Here is a 16,114-nt window from a genome sequence, read left to right as displayed (position 1 = left end):
TTATATTGATAGTCTAGGTCAAAACGTGGATCGTGTCAATTTTCATTTTTGTGCCAGTGACACAGTGATATATTGTGCCAGCTCAGCTGACACGGGGGCTGGGGCCAAATTGCAGGCTGTCCTTAATGTTATTCAGATTCAGCTTTCACAACTAAAGTTGGTTTTAAATGTTGATAAAATGAAGGTAATGCATTTCTGGAATGCTAGGGAAAAGCCTATGAACACTCCAGATGTTGTTACCGCTCAGGGAAAGAAGTTTGAGGTTGTCGCTTGTTACAAATATCTCGGTATTTGGCTTGACAATTCTTTTAAACCACAGATTGATCATCTTCTTCAAAAGCTGAGACTGAAGTTTTATTTAAAAAACAAGTCTCGTTTCTCCTTTGGGGCCAGAAAAAATGGTTTTACCGGTTCGGTATTTAGGTAATCTGTTGTACGTGAATGCATCTGCAGATTGCTTGCACTTGTTAGATACTGCCTACAGTAGTGCACTAAGATTTGTTACAGATTGTAAAGCCCTTACTCATCACTGTACGCTTAATTCCAGCGCTGGTTGGCCATCTTTGACCCTTCATACATTTGTACTTAGATTGAACAGAGATCTGACTGTTGCTTTAGTCTGAGATCTCAAGATTTAGTTTTGTCGTCTGTTCCTAGTGTACGGACTGAGCTGGGAAAGAAAGCTTTTATGAATCTATGTGAATTGGTCTCTGCCTGATTTTAAAGCTCTCACAAATACAAGGATGATTGCATCATCTGGTTCTTGTGATTGTGCGTATGTTTTCTAATATTTCTACCCTATGTTACCCTATACCCTATGTATTTTATTGTGTTGCTGCTGGCTGTAACTTTTTCTTATGTTGCTGTCGTGGCCAGGTCTCCCTTGAAAAAGAGTTTGTTGATCTCAACGGGACTTACCCGGTTAAAATGGGTCAAATAAATTAAACTAAAAGTACATTAGCTTTATTGTTCTATACATACAAGCAGTGTAGGGAGGAGGGGCCAAGTTTGATTGTTGTTTTGGGGTATTCCACTGATTTTACATATGAAGGTCAGTTAATTTGTCACAGAGAGTGCTTTGCATACATACTCATTGTCTTTACCATGAACAACAATACAAGAACTTGACCTAAAAATATTGTCTATCTAATGAAAGAATAAGCAAATGGAATTGAAGACTCTTTCGCAGTCATTTTTCTGTACTTTGTAGGGGTTTTTTACATCGTTGTAGAGGCCTTATGGCTTCATATTGTATTACTTATTTTTGGGTAAATTTCTAAGTATAAGTGGTATATCTAATCTTTTAAACAATTTAACTACCAAACTTGGTGTTGTTTTCATCATACAATACAATGGCAGTGAGTGTTTTTTCTCACCCTTTAAAGTGAACACATTAAACTCATCTCCACTGCTCTTGTCGTATGTCAAACTGATTGTTCATCCTCACACACATCGCATGACAAGTGGTCGGGAGGTTGCTGCGTACATTTCTCACTATATTTGCACCATTGTTGCCTCTGTGTCAGCGTAGGTATACATTTAGGTGCTAAGTGTTTCAGAGGGTGTGAAAAGGCTTTGTTCATCCTGATATTTTGAACTAATTAGTGCCATCAGTCAAGGCAGATGGACCTGAAGAAACTACTCAAAAATGTAATATTTCTGTGATGCTTTTCATTACTTTGAATTGTTAGGGTGTGTCTGAAGTTTATGGATGTAATGTGAATGTTCTCATGTATGACAGTGGAATACATTTAGTGCGTTGTGATGCGTTGTGTGGGCAGACCCACCTTTCTTTCTGATGACAGCTGACAGTTGCTGCCGTGAAGTGAGAACCAGAAAGTGTCAACAATATTCCTCTAAGTAATTGGATGTTAATTTTAAGGAGAAAGGAATACAGCACCACATCCACATCCTTTTTTTTCTATATCTCTCAAAGCTAATACAATTTCCTGCCTCTGAAAAGGTAAAAGCCCCTTTAAAAAGGCCTGCGAGTGGCGGGTGTGGGCCATGCAGGCACTTGTGTTTCTATTCATTAGAGGTTGTTTTTATTCAGCCTGGTTTGACCGAGCATCCAGCCCATTTCCGTCTAACTGGGCTGATTGAGGACATTTCTTAAATGGGCTCCTCTTTACCCCACAGAGTTAATGAAGGGAGGGTTGGTGGGGAGTTATCGTCCAACCCTCGGTCCCACTCCACTCAGAAGTGCTGCATTCTGCCTGCTGATTGGACATGCTGAATTGTATGAATATAGGTGATGAAAAGAGCGGAGATTCTTGTATTAATCTGTCCTCTTGGGTGGATGCATTTGTACTGTAATGCACAAGGCATCTCTGGATGTGATATAGAAAGCTTTAGGCTTCTGAGCAGTGTTCTGCTTGTACTGTTTTTCTCATCTTCTTTCTCTGTTTCTGCTCTCAGGCTGTTGTTTCCTGCAGTGCTCAGTTCATAGATTGATCCAGTCCATACTGCAGTGTATTTCTCTGATAATCGAGAAGTTTGGTGTATTTGTCAGTCTTGTTTTGCAATGTACAAAATCACACCTAGAATCAGAGGTTGTTAAGGTTTATCCCTCCTCTTTCATGTGTCCCTCTAGGTCACCACTCCATCTTTTGGCCCCGTGAAGACATATGAGCTGCTTCACCATATGACTGGAAAAGGTCTGTCAGCCAAGTATCATTTTCCCAGGCAGCCCTGTTTGTACCAGCCCAGTATGGTGGCTGTACAGGTCACACTGACCAACAACTCAGACCACAGCCTGGAGGAGATTCATATAGGAGACCGAAGTCCAGCAAGCCTGAACATCCACTGCTTTAATACCATTGGTGAGTATGAGTACCACACATATAAAAAACACTCCAGGAACACCAGGTAAATCCAATATTGTTTATTGATTTGTAACATTGCCAGCAATTGTGATATTAAAATTTAAGGCTGGTGGTATTTTACATTTGTCTTATTGTCAACAAATCCCATGAAAAGATGAAAAACCAGAAATTAATTGATCTACTTATAAGCATTGGGTGTATATATCAGACCCAGATGATTATTTCTTCTCTGTGCCACACCACATAGTGTTTTCAATTATGAATCATTTGATCATCACCTCTGTGTCTTAGATAACCGTAAGTGACAATCACCAACGTGACAAACCAACATTGTAGCACGATTTTATTTTACTTTTATTTAACCAGGAAGTCACATTTAGGCTGAAAATCTCTTTCACAAGAGAGATCTGGCCAAGGTAAAAGCCAATCAAAACTCATTAGAATGCAACAAATACAACATGTAATACGAAAATCCACAATAAAACAACAACTTTTCAAACATAGTTGGCTATCAAGAAAAACAGGCATGTCTCTATCACCACATTCTTTATGATGCCCTTAAATTCATCAATGGATATAAGTGTTTCTAACTTTAGATCCTTTTGAAGATTGTTAATGCCCATTGTGCAAAGTAGGAAAATGCAGTTTTCCCTAGGTATGTTAAAACTCGGGGTACATTAAAAAGCAGCCACTTAGAGGAGCGTAGCTGGTAACTACCAGAGCTGACACACAGAGGGATGCAGAGGTAGGCTGGAAGTTTGCTCAGTATTGCTTTATAGATAAAAAAAATATACTAATGCTGTTGTCTGTGAGTGGCCAATGACGTCCAACTCACCAAATCATAAAGAATGCGGTGATGAGGAAGGGACTTTGCATTTGTAATAAAATGTAGAGATGCATGGTATACTGAATCAAGGCTGCATAAAATGGAGGAGGATGCATGCACATACAATATGTCACTGTAATCAGTCACAGGCAGAAAAGTAGCTTCCACAAGGTTTTTCTTAGCACTGAAAGTAAAACAAGATTCATTTCTAAAATTAAAGCCAATTTTCACTTTAAGCTTCCTAACTAGAGTAGCAATATGTACATTAAATAAAAGCCTGTTATCTATGCTAGTGTTTCAGTCAATATTAACACTCTTACATTGCTTTAAAAAAAAAACAATTGATGACTCTTAACGTAAAAATACAGGACAAAACCAAGCAAAACGTAAAAAACAGCAGTGAGTGAGTGAAAACAGTGGTGTGTATTGTAGCCCCTATATAAGCGGTCAGCATGGTTTATGTTTGTGTGTGTCTGTGTGCACCAAGCGAGGAGAGGGAGGCGCTGTGTCTGTATTTGGAACAAGCAGGTGAGCTGGACATCAAGTTAGCAGTAAACCATGAATGTATTTGAGTTACAGTTTGTCACAACTGCCAGACCAGTGAAGCTATATTAGGGGTGCATAGAAAAATTGTCTTGCATGCTTTGTGTCATCTGTTCGGCTCTTCTGAACGGCCTTCAAACTATTTAGAATGACTAGACCGATAATGATCAGTAACCAACAGAGTGGAGCACCCTTACCTTTTATTATCCTTGCTCATCTTTGACTGTGGCTGTTTAAAGTAGAGATCGCAAGTTAATGGCGTATGCAGGGATTTTTAGCAGCTGTGGAGCACTGCTGCTACATCCATATAGGGGAAACACTTTATCACACTATATTATAAAAGCAGACAATTAAAAACACATCTATAGTGAAAGGTTTGGGCACCCCTGGTCAAAATTTCATTTATTGTGAATAGTTAAGTGAGTAGAAGATGAACTGATATTCAAAAGGCATGAACACGCTTTTCAACATTTTAAGCAAGATTGGTCTATCATTTTTATTTTCTACAATTTTAGAGTGGAAAAACATTAAAGGAGCACAATGCAAAAGTTTGGGCACCCCAAGACATTTGAGCTCTCAAGACAACTTTCACCAGGGTCTCAGACCTTAATTAGCTTGTCAGGGCTATGACTTGTTCACAGTCATTGTTAGGAAAGGCCAGGTGATGCAAATTTCAAAGCTTTATAAATATTCTGACTCCTGAAACCTTGTCCCATCAATCAGCAGCCACGGGCTCACTGATGCCCACTGATGCCCACAAAGCAGGAGAAGTCTATAAGAAGATAGCAAAGTGTTTTCAGGTAGCTGTTTCCTCAGTTCTTAATGTAATTAAATGAAATTTTGACCAGGGTTGCCCAAACTTTTGCATGCCACTGTGTGAGCCATACTTTTGCACTGGGTGACATGTTCCTTCATTACCATTTAATACACATCATAGTTCATTTTGACTCAATCTCACATACACCATCCTGTTGCCCCAAACATGCAGTAGACTGAAATGTGGATTAATCCACCACTGAAAATAGTCCCCAAGTAATGCACAATTTACTCTTGTTTGAGAAACATTTGCTTAAAAACTACAGTGCTCAGCTGTTTTAAGAAATTATTTTTAAGAATAAGTATATATTTATGACCTGTGTTTAAAGATTTACATCTTTCCATAGGAGCCACCGGACTTAGAGTTTGAGAATCACAGACAGTATTGGGAAGTCAGAAAGTACTGAGAGAAAGGCTGCAAACACATACTGAATTTGGGCCTTTAAATAGTATTTGTTGACATTATCAAAAGTATAGAGCATAGCCATCATTTTGGGGATGTAGTTTCCTAATTGTAAACCATAAATCAAACTCTCTGTTGTTGACCCAGCACTACTTGTAGGAATTTCTCCCATCTAATGTGCCTCACTGTTTTAAACATGTATTGTAACAACGGTAGCCGCTGTGTACCAAAAAGCTATGATAACATTGATGAAACCATGTCATCCGATACTTCATGGAGTATTCATTCAGGCTCCTACACAACACGAGTTGACAAACCGCTTTCCTCACCATGCTGGCTGTGTTAACAACGTAGGACTGTTAGGGAAGGTGTAAATCGAAAAATCTTGTCTTTTGACAACTGACAAGTGGCTCAACCTCACTCACCTCATCCCTCTCCTCGCATCACTGCACTGCTAACACTTGTTAGCCGCTGTAAGCGGCCAGTGCCAGAACACATCCGCCAGCAAGGGACATACAGCCTTGCCTTCTGCGTTTTTGTTGAGAGCCAGGCCAGCGCTGCTTGACTGAGAAGCATACAGCATAACGCTGTTAGCCGCTGTTATCGGTATATAAGTATGTCCCTTGCTGGCAGATGTATTCTCAAGATGGCGAAATGTTATGGAACCGCCCCAGAAGACTACCCGCACAATGTACAAACAAATCCAAAATTCTCCTTTTACGAGAATAAGTCAGATTATTGGTGGAGGTAATAATACACCAATGTTGACGTATTTATAAATGCAGACATCGATTTTTGCCAATAAACAACTGAAAATGTTACACAATGTCCCTTTAATCTCAGACTAAATAGAAATTTGAATTTATCATGAGCTTTATCTAAAGTGTGATGTCCAATGTTTGAGTTTATATTTTTTGTTTATTTATTCAATCCCTGTGTCACTAACTTAATTAGTTATTATTTGATCGCTAATTGTCTGATTTTTTATTTTGTTACATTTATTTAAAATGTGTCTTATATGGCCTTAAAGCTTCTATGCAATCTTATTTCTCTTTGTATTGTATTTATGATACTTTCTGTAATTGTAAAACTTGCTGCCAGTCCACACAAATGTGAGGGTCAAACTCAAGCCTGATTTTGGGTGTCACAGTTGTTTTTTTTCCCCCTCTGTAATCTAAACAACTGCATTTATTACAATTTCTATGCAGTATTGGTTGGCTTTCCTTTTCATCCATGATGGCTTTCTGGAAATTCTGCAGCTCTACCTTTACTATGATTGTTTTCTCAGATAGATATTAAATGACCATTTTAAGCCTGTTTGCTATCAGCTCAGCAAATAGCCTGTCCCCATCCTCACCTGAAAACAGCCAATATTACTTCAGCTAATCCCTGTTCATTAGTATCGATCAGGATGAACAAACATGCACCATCTCCATATTTCTTGTCACACTGTTGTATGATTGCTGCACTCGGTATATAATATATGACTGAGAGTAGGGCTCCTTCAAGATTTTCTTTTTCATGCACACACAAACACACACACAAGTGGTGTGCGGTGGAGCACGTTAAAACTGTCAATTGCAGGGGATTGATTGGGCATTGAAGGAACGCAAGCAGCCAAACAGTGGGTAATTTGGATCGATTGAGCCCAGCTACTGCGATCTGGTGGCTGGAGTCGGTTTGGATAAGTTGCAGAGGATGAATACAGACAAAGCTTTATGTAATGCTGATTTGTGTGTGTTCATTAAGGGCAATACATAACAGGGTATGTATTTAGTAAGAAATATTGCACTTTGCCTCTACAGGGTACATTACTCTTCCATTGCTGCTCATCGCCATGTGAACGGTTGTTAAACCTGTAATTGAACAGTGTAAAATGAAATAGTACTTGTGATTTGCTCTCTGTTTGTGTCCAGCAACATGTTCCTAAGTCAATTAACATCTTTCTTCTGAACTAATTAGTAGTAGCAAGTTACTGGCATGTCCTCTGCCTTTAATAATTCATTTACAAATATAAAAAAAGAACACTAAGTAGCATTGTGTGGTCTATTACAGCATGAGTTTTATTTTTGTGTTGGCTATCATTCCTAAACATCATACTCATTTAAGTAATTGTGGAGATCTGGGAACAGGTCCACATTTCAAGAAGTCCAACAGAGATAAAAACATGTTAGATGATAATACAGGTTTTAAACAAACCCCCAGGTTAGCAAAGCATCTTTGTGGAGAGATGGTAAAAAAGATAAAACTGTTGTAAACATCCGTCACAGTTTACACACAGACTTCCTACTTCAACTCAAGGAAACTGTAAAAGAAGGGAGGGCCATTACATTGTTGTGAAAGCATTCAAATTTTTCATTGGTGCCAGACTTTGATGCTACTTCTATAGAAGTTAATGGCGTGGGCACCGCAAGTCCCACTATAACACCCACTATATCATATCTGTGTTGTTTCATCTTTGATGGAAAAACGCTTCCACAAAATAAAATAAAAAAACACATCAAGTGATGTTGACTGCTGTTTTTGTTAACTAAATGTGCAAGTTTGTTTCCTTGTTATTGGTCTCCAAAGTCATTATGGCTCCGTCCAGCAGCTGCAAATAGCTCAAGTCAGCTTTTTGAATGGGGGGCCAGAATTTGACAAGCTGGACTGTTGATATTTCATTGTTGTCATGATATGAGACTAGATATCCTCTTAGATTTCGTACTATTGTTAAGCATTTTCCTAGTTCTATAGGCTGTAAAACGATGTAATTTTCTGAACTTACCAAACTGTTCTAGCTGTTCTATTATTTCCCTTTAACCACTTCGTCATTATATCCACATTAATGTACACACACCCAATGCACACACCCAAAATGTTGAATAATCCCTTTAAATTAGCAGTTTTGGAAAAACCTTTATGAGTGATTGACAGTAGTGCAGAAGATGATAATAGATTTTGTGTTGACTGCATGTGTCAGAAAGTGATAAGGTAGGTTTTTAGTTCATTAACTTGCTGACTTTAATAATCTCAATTGCATATTTCCTTTGCAGACAAGTTGTTCTTACACATATTACCACTTATTCACTAGTTGAAATGTGTTAAAAACCTAGGAAGGATACATGTAACTTTGCAGTTTCAATAGAAGTCTTTACTTCAGATGACATTCTAAATAGTTTATGTTATGGTTTATACTAACACAGAAGAGGGAGGATACAGGGAGTGTAAAATAAAGAAGGTAAAACCAGAGAATGCATGTTAGAGAGACCGTAAAGGTTGGATTGGAAGTGAGTCCATGATGGCTCTGTTTTCAGAGGGTTTCCTCAGGAGTCTCTTCTCTTCTCTGTCTGTAGAAAGAGTTATACAGTAAAATAGCGCTGCTCCACGGAGAGAGAAACACAGGCCGACTGGGGAAGCGCGGAGGATGTTTCTGTCTGTCTGTGTTCTTCTCATCCTTAACCCCCCTCCTCCCCATCCTCCTTTCTCATTCAGCTGTCCAGACTCTCACTTCAGCATTTTTTTTTTTTTTTTGCTTTTACTTAACTCTGTCTTTCGTCCGCTCTGTCTGTCTCCCTCACCTCGTCCCTCTTGATGCTGATGCTCTCTTTGACAAGCCTGTTGTTTTGGAAATATGCTAGTCCTTCATGTGTTTTTTTTTTCTCTCTCCCCGAGGCTAGAGGTGTGGGGGGGGGGATGAGATTGAAGGATAGATTTCTCACACACGGTGGCCTTGCTTTGTGAAGTAGAAAACACAAGTGGTGTGGATGCCTGTCTGTTCCACTCTGCTGCTGCCCCCCCCTCCCCTTCCACCACCTCCTATCCCTTTGCTCCATCCTTCCCCACATTGCACACTGTGCCCTTGTCACTCACTCTTCCTTTTCTCCTCTCGTCTTTCCTCCCCTCTTTTTTCCACTCTCAGAGCGGCTGGAGCCAGAGGCCTCAGTGACGGTTTCCATGGGTATTGACTTCAGCGACTCGACACAAGCAGCCAACTTCCAGTTGTGGTAAGACAACCTGACATCCGCTCATATCAAGTCGGGCTTTTTTTCCCTCTCAAACCGACATCTCTTTCACTACCCTTTTCTGCTCCTGCTCTCCAGATTCAACATCACATCTCCCTCTTGTGTCTCTTTCTTTTATGTTCATTTGCATCCTCTCTTACCTTTTTCCTCTGTCATTCGTTCTTTGGTAATTCTCCTTTTCCTTCCCTGCTCTGTGCCAGCACTCCCAGGTGAGACATCAGCCACAATTGATCTGGGTTCACTGGGATAACAATTATTCCTCCAGTAATCAGTCCCAGCTCAAATCAACCTGCTGAATGCCATCGGCACCGCTGCTCAGCTGATCAATAACCTTATCAGAAAATCTGTTCAGGATGGGGGAATCAATCTGGCCCAAAATGCCATTCACAGAGCGTGGTTTGCAAGGCAATCAGAAGAGAAACATTTAATACACAAGCAAAGCAAGAATACACACAAATGCACAAAAGACGCACACTGTAGCACGTCATCCTTCATTCACTCAGGTTAAAATGAATTTGAATTAGGGGGGAAACATTGTCTTGCAACAATTCCGACCTCACAATTATCCTACTTCACTCTTTATGTTAGATATCCTGTAAATGATTCACTAATGCTTTCCTGCTGTTTTCCTCCCGCAGCACCAAGGAGGACCAGTTCAGTGTGTCCATCCAGCCGGCTGTGGGTGAGCTATTAATGCCCAGTAGTGTGACAGAGCAAGACTTCAGCAAGGAGCAAGGTGAGGTATATTTGTATCAGTGTCCTGTTATAACAATGAAAATTGTTGTAATAATTACCACTAAATACAAGCTTGCAGTTTTTTTCTCCTGAATCAAATTGGTAATAGAGGAAGAACTAATCCCTTTCTTTTCTGTTAGTGTTTCAAGACTGTTGGTGTTTTGATGTGCAGAGCAACCTCACAGGATGACCTACCAACATGATGTGTGCATTTGCAGTGTGTTTAGGAGGCGAAAAAATACATTCCAAATGACATGGCCATACTTTTCACCATATTTATAGAGATAATACCACATTCTGATTTCATTTCATTTCATTTCATACCTGACAGAATGAGCTACTCTACTTTTAACCACATTTCAATAATACTTGACGCAATAAGCTACTATACTTTTAACTATATTTACAAAGATAGTAGACCATCCTGATAGATCTGTCGATATTGGTAGGTCATTCTGAGCTGTTCTGCTGGGTCTCAAATAAAAGAATTATCTTTCCTGTTTGCCCAAATGTCAGCAGTCTTTTTTGCAAATCAGCTTCTGATGATAATATTCTGATTAAAAGATAAAGCTGGCCATATTCTAATTTTTTTATTTTCAGCAGATCTCCAGAAACCAAAGTGTTAGTCCATCTCTTTAAACTTTTTGACTTCCCCACCCTCATACTCTTCTTACTGATGCCATGAATCTTTAAAAAAGGCTGACAAATCTATATTTATTTATTTTTTGAGGCCTCAGCCCTGTCGTTTTTAGCAAATGTCACTCAAACAAGAGGAAACTGTGCATTTATTTGGGGGTTTTCAGCTGTGGATTGTTACACATTAGGTACGCAATTAGGGTTGACTCAAAGTAAACCCTTAAAATCAAATCAAACTTTATTTATAAAGCCTCTTTCATACAAACATGCAGCCCAAAATGTTCCACAGAGCATGATGAGCAATAAAGGATAACATTTATAAAATAAATAACATTTAAAAGAACACATACATGTAAAGATAAGGGGGGGGGGGGGGCAGTAGAAAATACTAAAGAGGAGACTTAAAAACAGAGGCAACAAATGATGAAGCACTATTAAGTAAAAGCCAAGTGAAAAAGATACGCCTTAAGGTTTAATTTAAAAATGTCCACTGAGGTTGAGTCCCTCAGATGCTCAGGTAGACTGTTCCATAGACTTGGGCCACTGTGGCTAAACGCTGATTCCTAATGGATTTTTATTGAAATCCATGGGATGACCAGCAGGCCAGCAGTAGAGGATCTGAGGGACCTGCTAGGTACATATCTAAGAAGCATGTTCAAGAGATAGGCTGGTGCCAGACCATTCAGTGATTTCAAAACTAATAAGAGAATCTTAAAATCAATTCCACAACTGATAGGCAGCCAATTCAGTGACTTTAAACAGGAGTTATATGTGCTCTCTGTCTGGTCTTCGTCAGTATTATAGCTGCTGTATTTCGAACAAGTTGTAGGCCGCTAACACCTTTTTTTTTTAGGTAGACCAAACAAGAGAGCATTACAGTAGTCAAGCCAAGTAGTCAGTAGCCAGCCAGTAGCCAGTAGTCAAGTTTTTCTGTGTCAGCCTGAGAGAAAAACTGTTCAACCTTGGCAATGTTTCTAAAGAGATTAAAAGTAAGACAGTTCGGTGATGTCTCTAATGTGTGATTCAAAATTGAATGCCCAAGTTCAATATGATGATCATGGCCTGAATGATACTGGATTTTTGAGGTCTGTATTGATATAGATAATATATATGTGTAGGTATAGATGGGTTTTTTTAAATGGACACAGTGGCTTGTGTGGTTTGGGCACCCCTGGTCAAAATTTTGTGCAAAAATTACTTTTTTAATTTCAATCTTTCACAGTTTCAAAATAACAAAAACAGGAAAAGGGCCTAAAGCAAAGGTTTGGGCACCCTGCATGGTCAGTACGTAGTAGCTGGAATTGAATTGAATCCATTCTTCCCTCTACCTGTGAAATGTTCCCCGTGCCACTGGCTGCAACACAAGCCCAAAGCATGATCAAACCGCCAACAGATGGACAGGAGTTATTTCGATGAAATTCTGTACCCTTTTTTCTCCAAACATACCTTTACTCACTGTGCCCAAAAAGTCCTATTTTTACTTCATCAGTCCACAGGACTTGTTTCCAAAATCATCAGGTTTTTTTTAGATGTTCCTTTGTAAACTTCTGACACTGAATTTGAGGACAAAGAAAAGGTTATCTTCTGATGACTCTTCCATTAGGGTCATATTTGTACAGGTGTCGCTACACAGTAGAACAGTGCACCACCACTCCAGTGTCTGATAAATCTTCCTGCAGGTCTTTTGCAGTCAAACAGGGGCTTTGATTTGCCTCTCTAAGAATCCTACAAGCAGCTCTCTTGGAAAGTTTTCTTGGTCTTCCAGACTTCAAGTTGGCCATCACAGTTCCTGTTAACTGCCATTTCTTGTTGCACATTTTTAATCTGACTCTTTTAACTGATTGTATTCCTAATATATGGAAAACAGCATTTGTAACTCCTCTGCACAAAGGTGGCCCCTCAAATGAACTGAATAATTACTGTCCAATTTTAAAACTACCCTGCTTGGCGAAACTACTAGAATGTCTGATAAGCAACCAAATTAGATCTTTTTTATCTGAACATGAAGTTTTAAACATCTATCAGTCTGGTTTTAGACCTGGACATAGCACTGTGTCAGCAATTGCTAAGGTTATGAATGATATCGCTCAAGCACTAGACAGTAAACTTGATTGTGTTGCCCTTTTTATTGACCTTTCTAAGGCCTTTGACTCGGTTGACCACACTATCCTTCTTGAGCGTCTGCATAATATTGGGCTTGATTACAAGTCATGTAAATGGGTTGAGAATTATTTATCTGGTAGATCTCATGCTGTGATTAGTGATGGTTTCATATCGGAATTTTTGAATATATACAAAGGGGTTCCGCAGGGTTCTGTTTTAGGGCCTCTGTTATTTTCTATTTATATCAATGATTTTAATTGTGGTATCAAAAATAGCTCAATTCATCTTTATGCTGATGATTCAATCATATATTCTTTTGCTCCCTCTGTTGAAATAGGTCTGAGTAATTTACAAGATGACTTCTGTTGTATCCAAAGAACTCTGACTGATCTTAAATTGGTTTTAAATCCAGGAAAATCAAAGTACATGATTTTCACAACAACAAAAAAAATGCACTGCTGACTTAAATAAGATCAGCCTTGCTACTGCTGATGGGACTCCCTTGGAAAGGGTTTCCTGTTATAAGTACTTTGGTATCTGGATTGATGACAAATTGTCTTTTAATTTACATGTTGCAGAACTTTTAAAGAAGCTGAAGCCTTTATTGACATTCTTTTATAGAAATAAATCCTGTCTACCTCAGCACTGTAGAAAGCAATTAGTACTTGCTACCTTTTTATCGGTTTTAGATTATGGTGATATTATTTATATGCATGCTTCTCTCTCTATTTTTAAACCACTTGACACAATTTATCATCCTGCTATTAGATTTATTACTGGCGATGGGTTCATGACCCATCACTGCCAACTCTATCAAAATGTAGGCTGGACTTCCCGGGCTCTGAGAAGGGAGCAACACTGTATATTGTTTATCTATAAGGCATTGCTTAAAAAACTTCCTCTCTATTTATCGAGCTTACTGAGTTTTCAGTCTTTTAACTACCCCACTCGTGCACAAAACTCACTGGCTCTTAATATCCCAACTGTTAGAACGGAGGTAGGAAAAATTGCTTTTGGTTTTTTCGCTCCTCTTAAATGGAATAATCTGCTGTCTCAGCTTCAGTTGGACACATTGATTCCTTTTAATCATTTTAAACGCATTCTTATTGACCTCATGCTTGCTGAATGTACATGTACTTGTTAACTTCATTATATGCTTCTGTGGTGTGTATATTATCGTTATTGATATGTATTGTAATGTGTATTGAATTGTATTTATTGTACTGTAATCAGGGCGCCATTGGAAATGAGAGCTCGCTCTCAATTGGCCCTCCCTGAATAAATAAAGGTGATATATATATTTCTTAATTACATTACGAACTGTGGAAAGACCAACCTGAAAACACTTTGCTATCTTCTTAAAGCCTTCTCCTGCTTTGTGGGCATCAGTTATTTTAGTTTTCAGAGTGCTAGGCAGCTATTTAGAGGAGCCCATGGCTGCTGATTGTTGAGACAAGGTTTCAGGAGTAAGAGTATTTATAAAGCTTTGAAATTTGTATCACCTGGCCTTTCCTAACAATGACTGCAAACAAGTCATAGCCCTAACAAGCTAATTACCTCTGCCAAGGAGGTTATGTTTTCGCCGGTGTTGGTCTGTTTGTCTGTTTGTTTGTCTGCAAAATAACTCAAAAAGTTCTGGATGGAATGGATTTTGATGAAATTTTCAGGAAAGGTTGATAATGGGACAAGGAACAGATGAAAAAATTTTGGTGGTGATCGGTTGAAGTGAATAAAATTATAAAATGGCGGGAAATCCAAACTGCTTGGTGGAGGTCTGCGCTCTCCGAGTGCTTTTCTAGTTAAGGTCTGAGACCCTGGTAAAAGTTGTCTGAGAGCTCAAATATCTTGGGGTGCCCAAACTTTTGCAGGGTGGTCCTTTTCTTTTTTCACTCTAAACATGTACAAAACAAAAATAATACACTGATCTTGCTTAAATGTTGAAAAGCATGTTTTATCTTTAACTTCATGCCTTTTGGAGATCAGTTTCTCACTTAACTGTACACAGTAAACAAAATTTTGACCATGGCTGCTTTTGCATGCTACTGTACATAATGTAAACAGGGTTTTAACAATAAGAAAATACAGAATATCACCAGACCTATTCTAAAAAAGGCAATTTAACTGTTAAAGATGAATCTAAAACACATTTTACAGACCTAATAACAATAGTACGGCAGGTCTCAGTGACAAAGGTTGAGTTTTAAATCTTTAAATTACAGAGTTTTCTATATTATAAAGTGAAATAAAATCATAGTAGCCAATCTCTAATAAACATTTCCTCACCTTTGTCATTAAGGCAGAATGCTTGCCTCTTATGAAGCACTTAATGATATTCCCCACACACACAGAGGCGCTCACACCTGTGGAGCTACATCCTTTGGCAGCTATTGAGAGCTGAGAGCATACTCATATCTAAGCCATCAGTGTGCTCTTAAGTGCCTGCTTAATGCTGCTTCTGCCTTAATTAATCTTCATTCGCTGTGTTTTGAGCTCTACTGAATACACCTTGCACTAAAAAAAACACACCAGAGCAGAACAACTTGCTTTGCTGGAGCTTTTTTCTCTCTAGCAAATTGCTGCTTTATACCAATTGAGTGAAGTTAATTCATGCTTTCAGTTTACAGGTTTTCATTATATTTGCCTTTAAGACCTCTTTTATTTCTGCCTAACTTGTGCATATTTATCTCCATTCTTTCTCCCAAATCCTTGCTCATTACTAAGTGCACATGAACTGGCCCTTTGCCTTCAATTGGGAGTCTTTTTTGCAACTCTATTTGTAATATTAAAGAAGGCACCCTTTTATTTTTAAGCATCCCCAGTTACCATCAAAATCTGTTTTATCATGTTGTTCCATTAGTGGCAGCCCTGAAATCAAGTCCCAAAATATTTTGTATACAAAAATTGTTATTGAATATTTTATATACAGTACAGGCCAAAAGTTTGGACACACCTTCTCATTCAATGCGTTTTCTTTATTTTCATGACTATTTACATTGTAGATTCTCACTGAAGGCATCAAAACTATGAATGAACACATGTGGAGTTATGTACTTAACAAAAAAAGGTGAAATAACTGAAAACATGTTTTATATTCTAGTTTCTTCAAAATAGCCACCCTTTGCTCTGATAACTGCTTTGCACACTCTTGGCATTCTCTCCATGAGCTTCAAGAGGTAGTCACCTGAAATGGTTTTCCAACAGTCTTGAAGGAGTTCCCAGAGGT

At 38.7% G+C, this 16,114-nt stretch overlaps 1 protein-coding gene across 3 annotated transcripts in view; it reads left to right on the top strand.

Annotated features, from left to right (window-relative positions):
* The window catches only part of ap3b1a (adaptor related protein complex 3 subunit beta 1a), an 83,714-nt gene that overhangs the window by 55,718 nt on the left and 11,882 nt on the right, over window positions 1-16,114 (top strand). For all 3 annotated transcript variants that reach the window (XM_049603938.1, XM_049603937.1, XM_049603939.1), the window contains exons 23-25: window positions 2,594-2,822; window positions 9,315-9,399; window positions 10,056-10,153. In XM_049603938.1, coding sequence (XP_049459895.1) covers window positions 2,594-2,822; window positions 9,315-9,399; window positions 10,056-10,153 — 412 coding nt within the window. The remainder of the gene's footprint in view (window positions 1-2,593; window positions 2,823-9,314; window positions 9,400-10,055; window positions 10,154-16,114) is intronic.

Source organism: Epinephelus fuscoguttatus, linkage group LG18 (assembly GCF_011397635.1).
Source record: "Epinephelus fuscoguttatus linkage group LG18, E.fuscoguttatus.final_Chr_v1".
Lineage (NCBI taxonomy): Eukaryota > Metazoa > Chordata > Actinopteri > Perciformes > Serranidae > Epinephelus > Epinephelus fuscoguttatus.
Note: the sequence above shows the minus strand (reverse complement) of the source record. Positions and strands in the feature narration are given on the sequence as shown.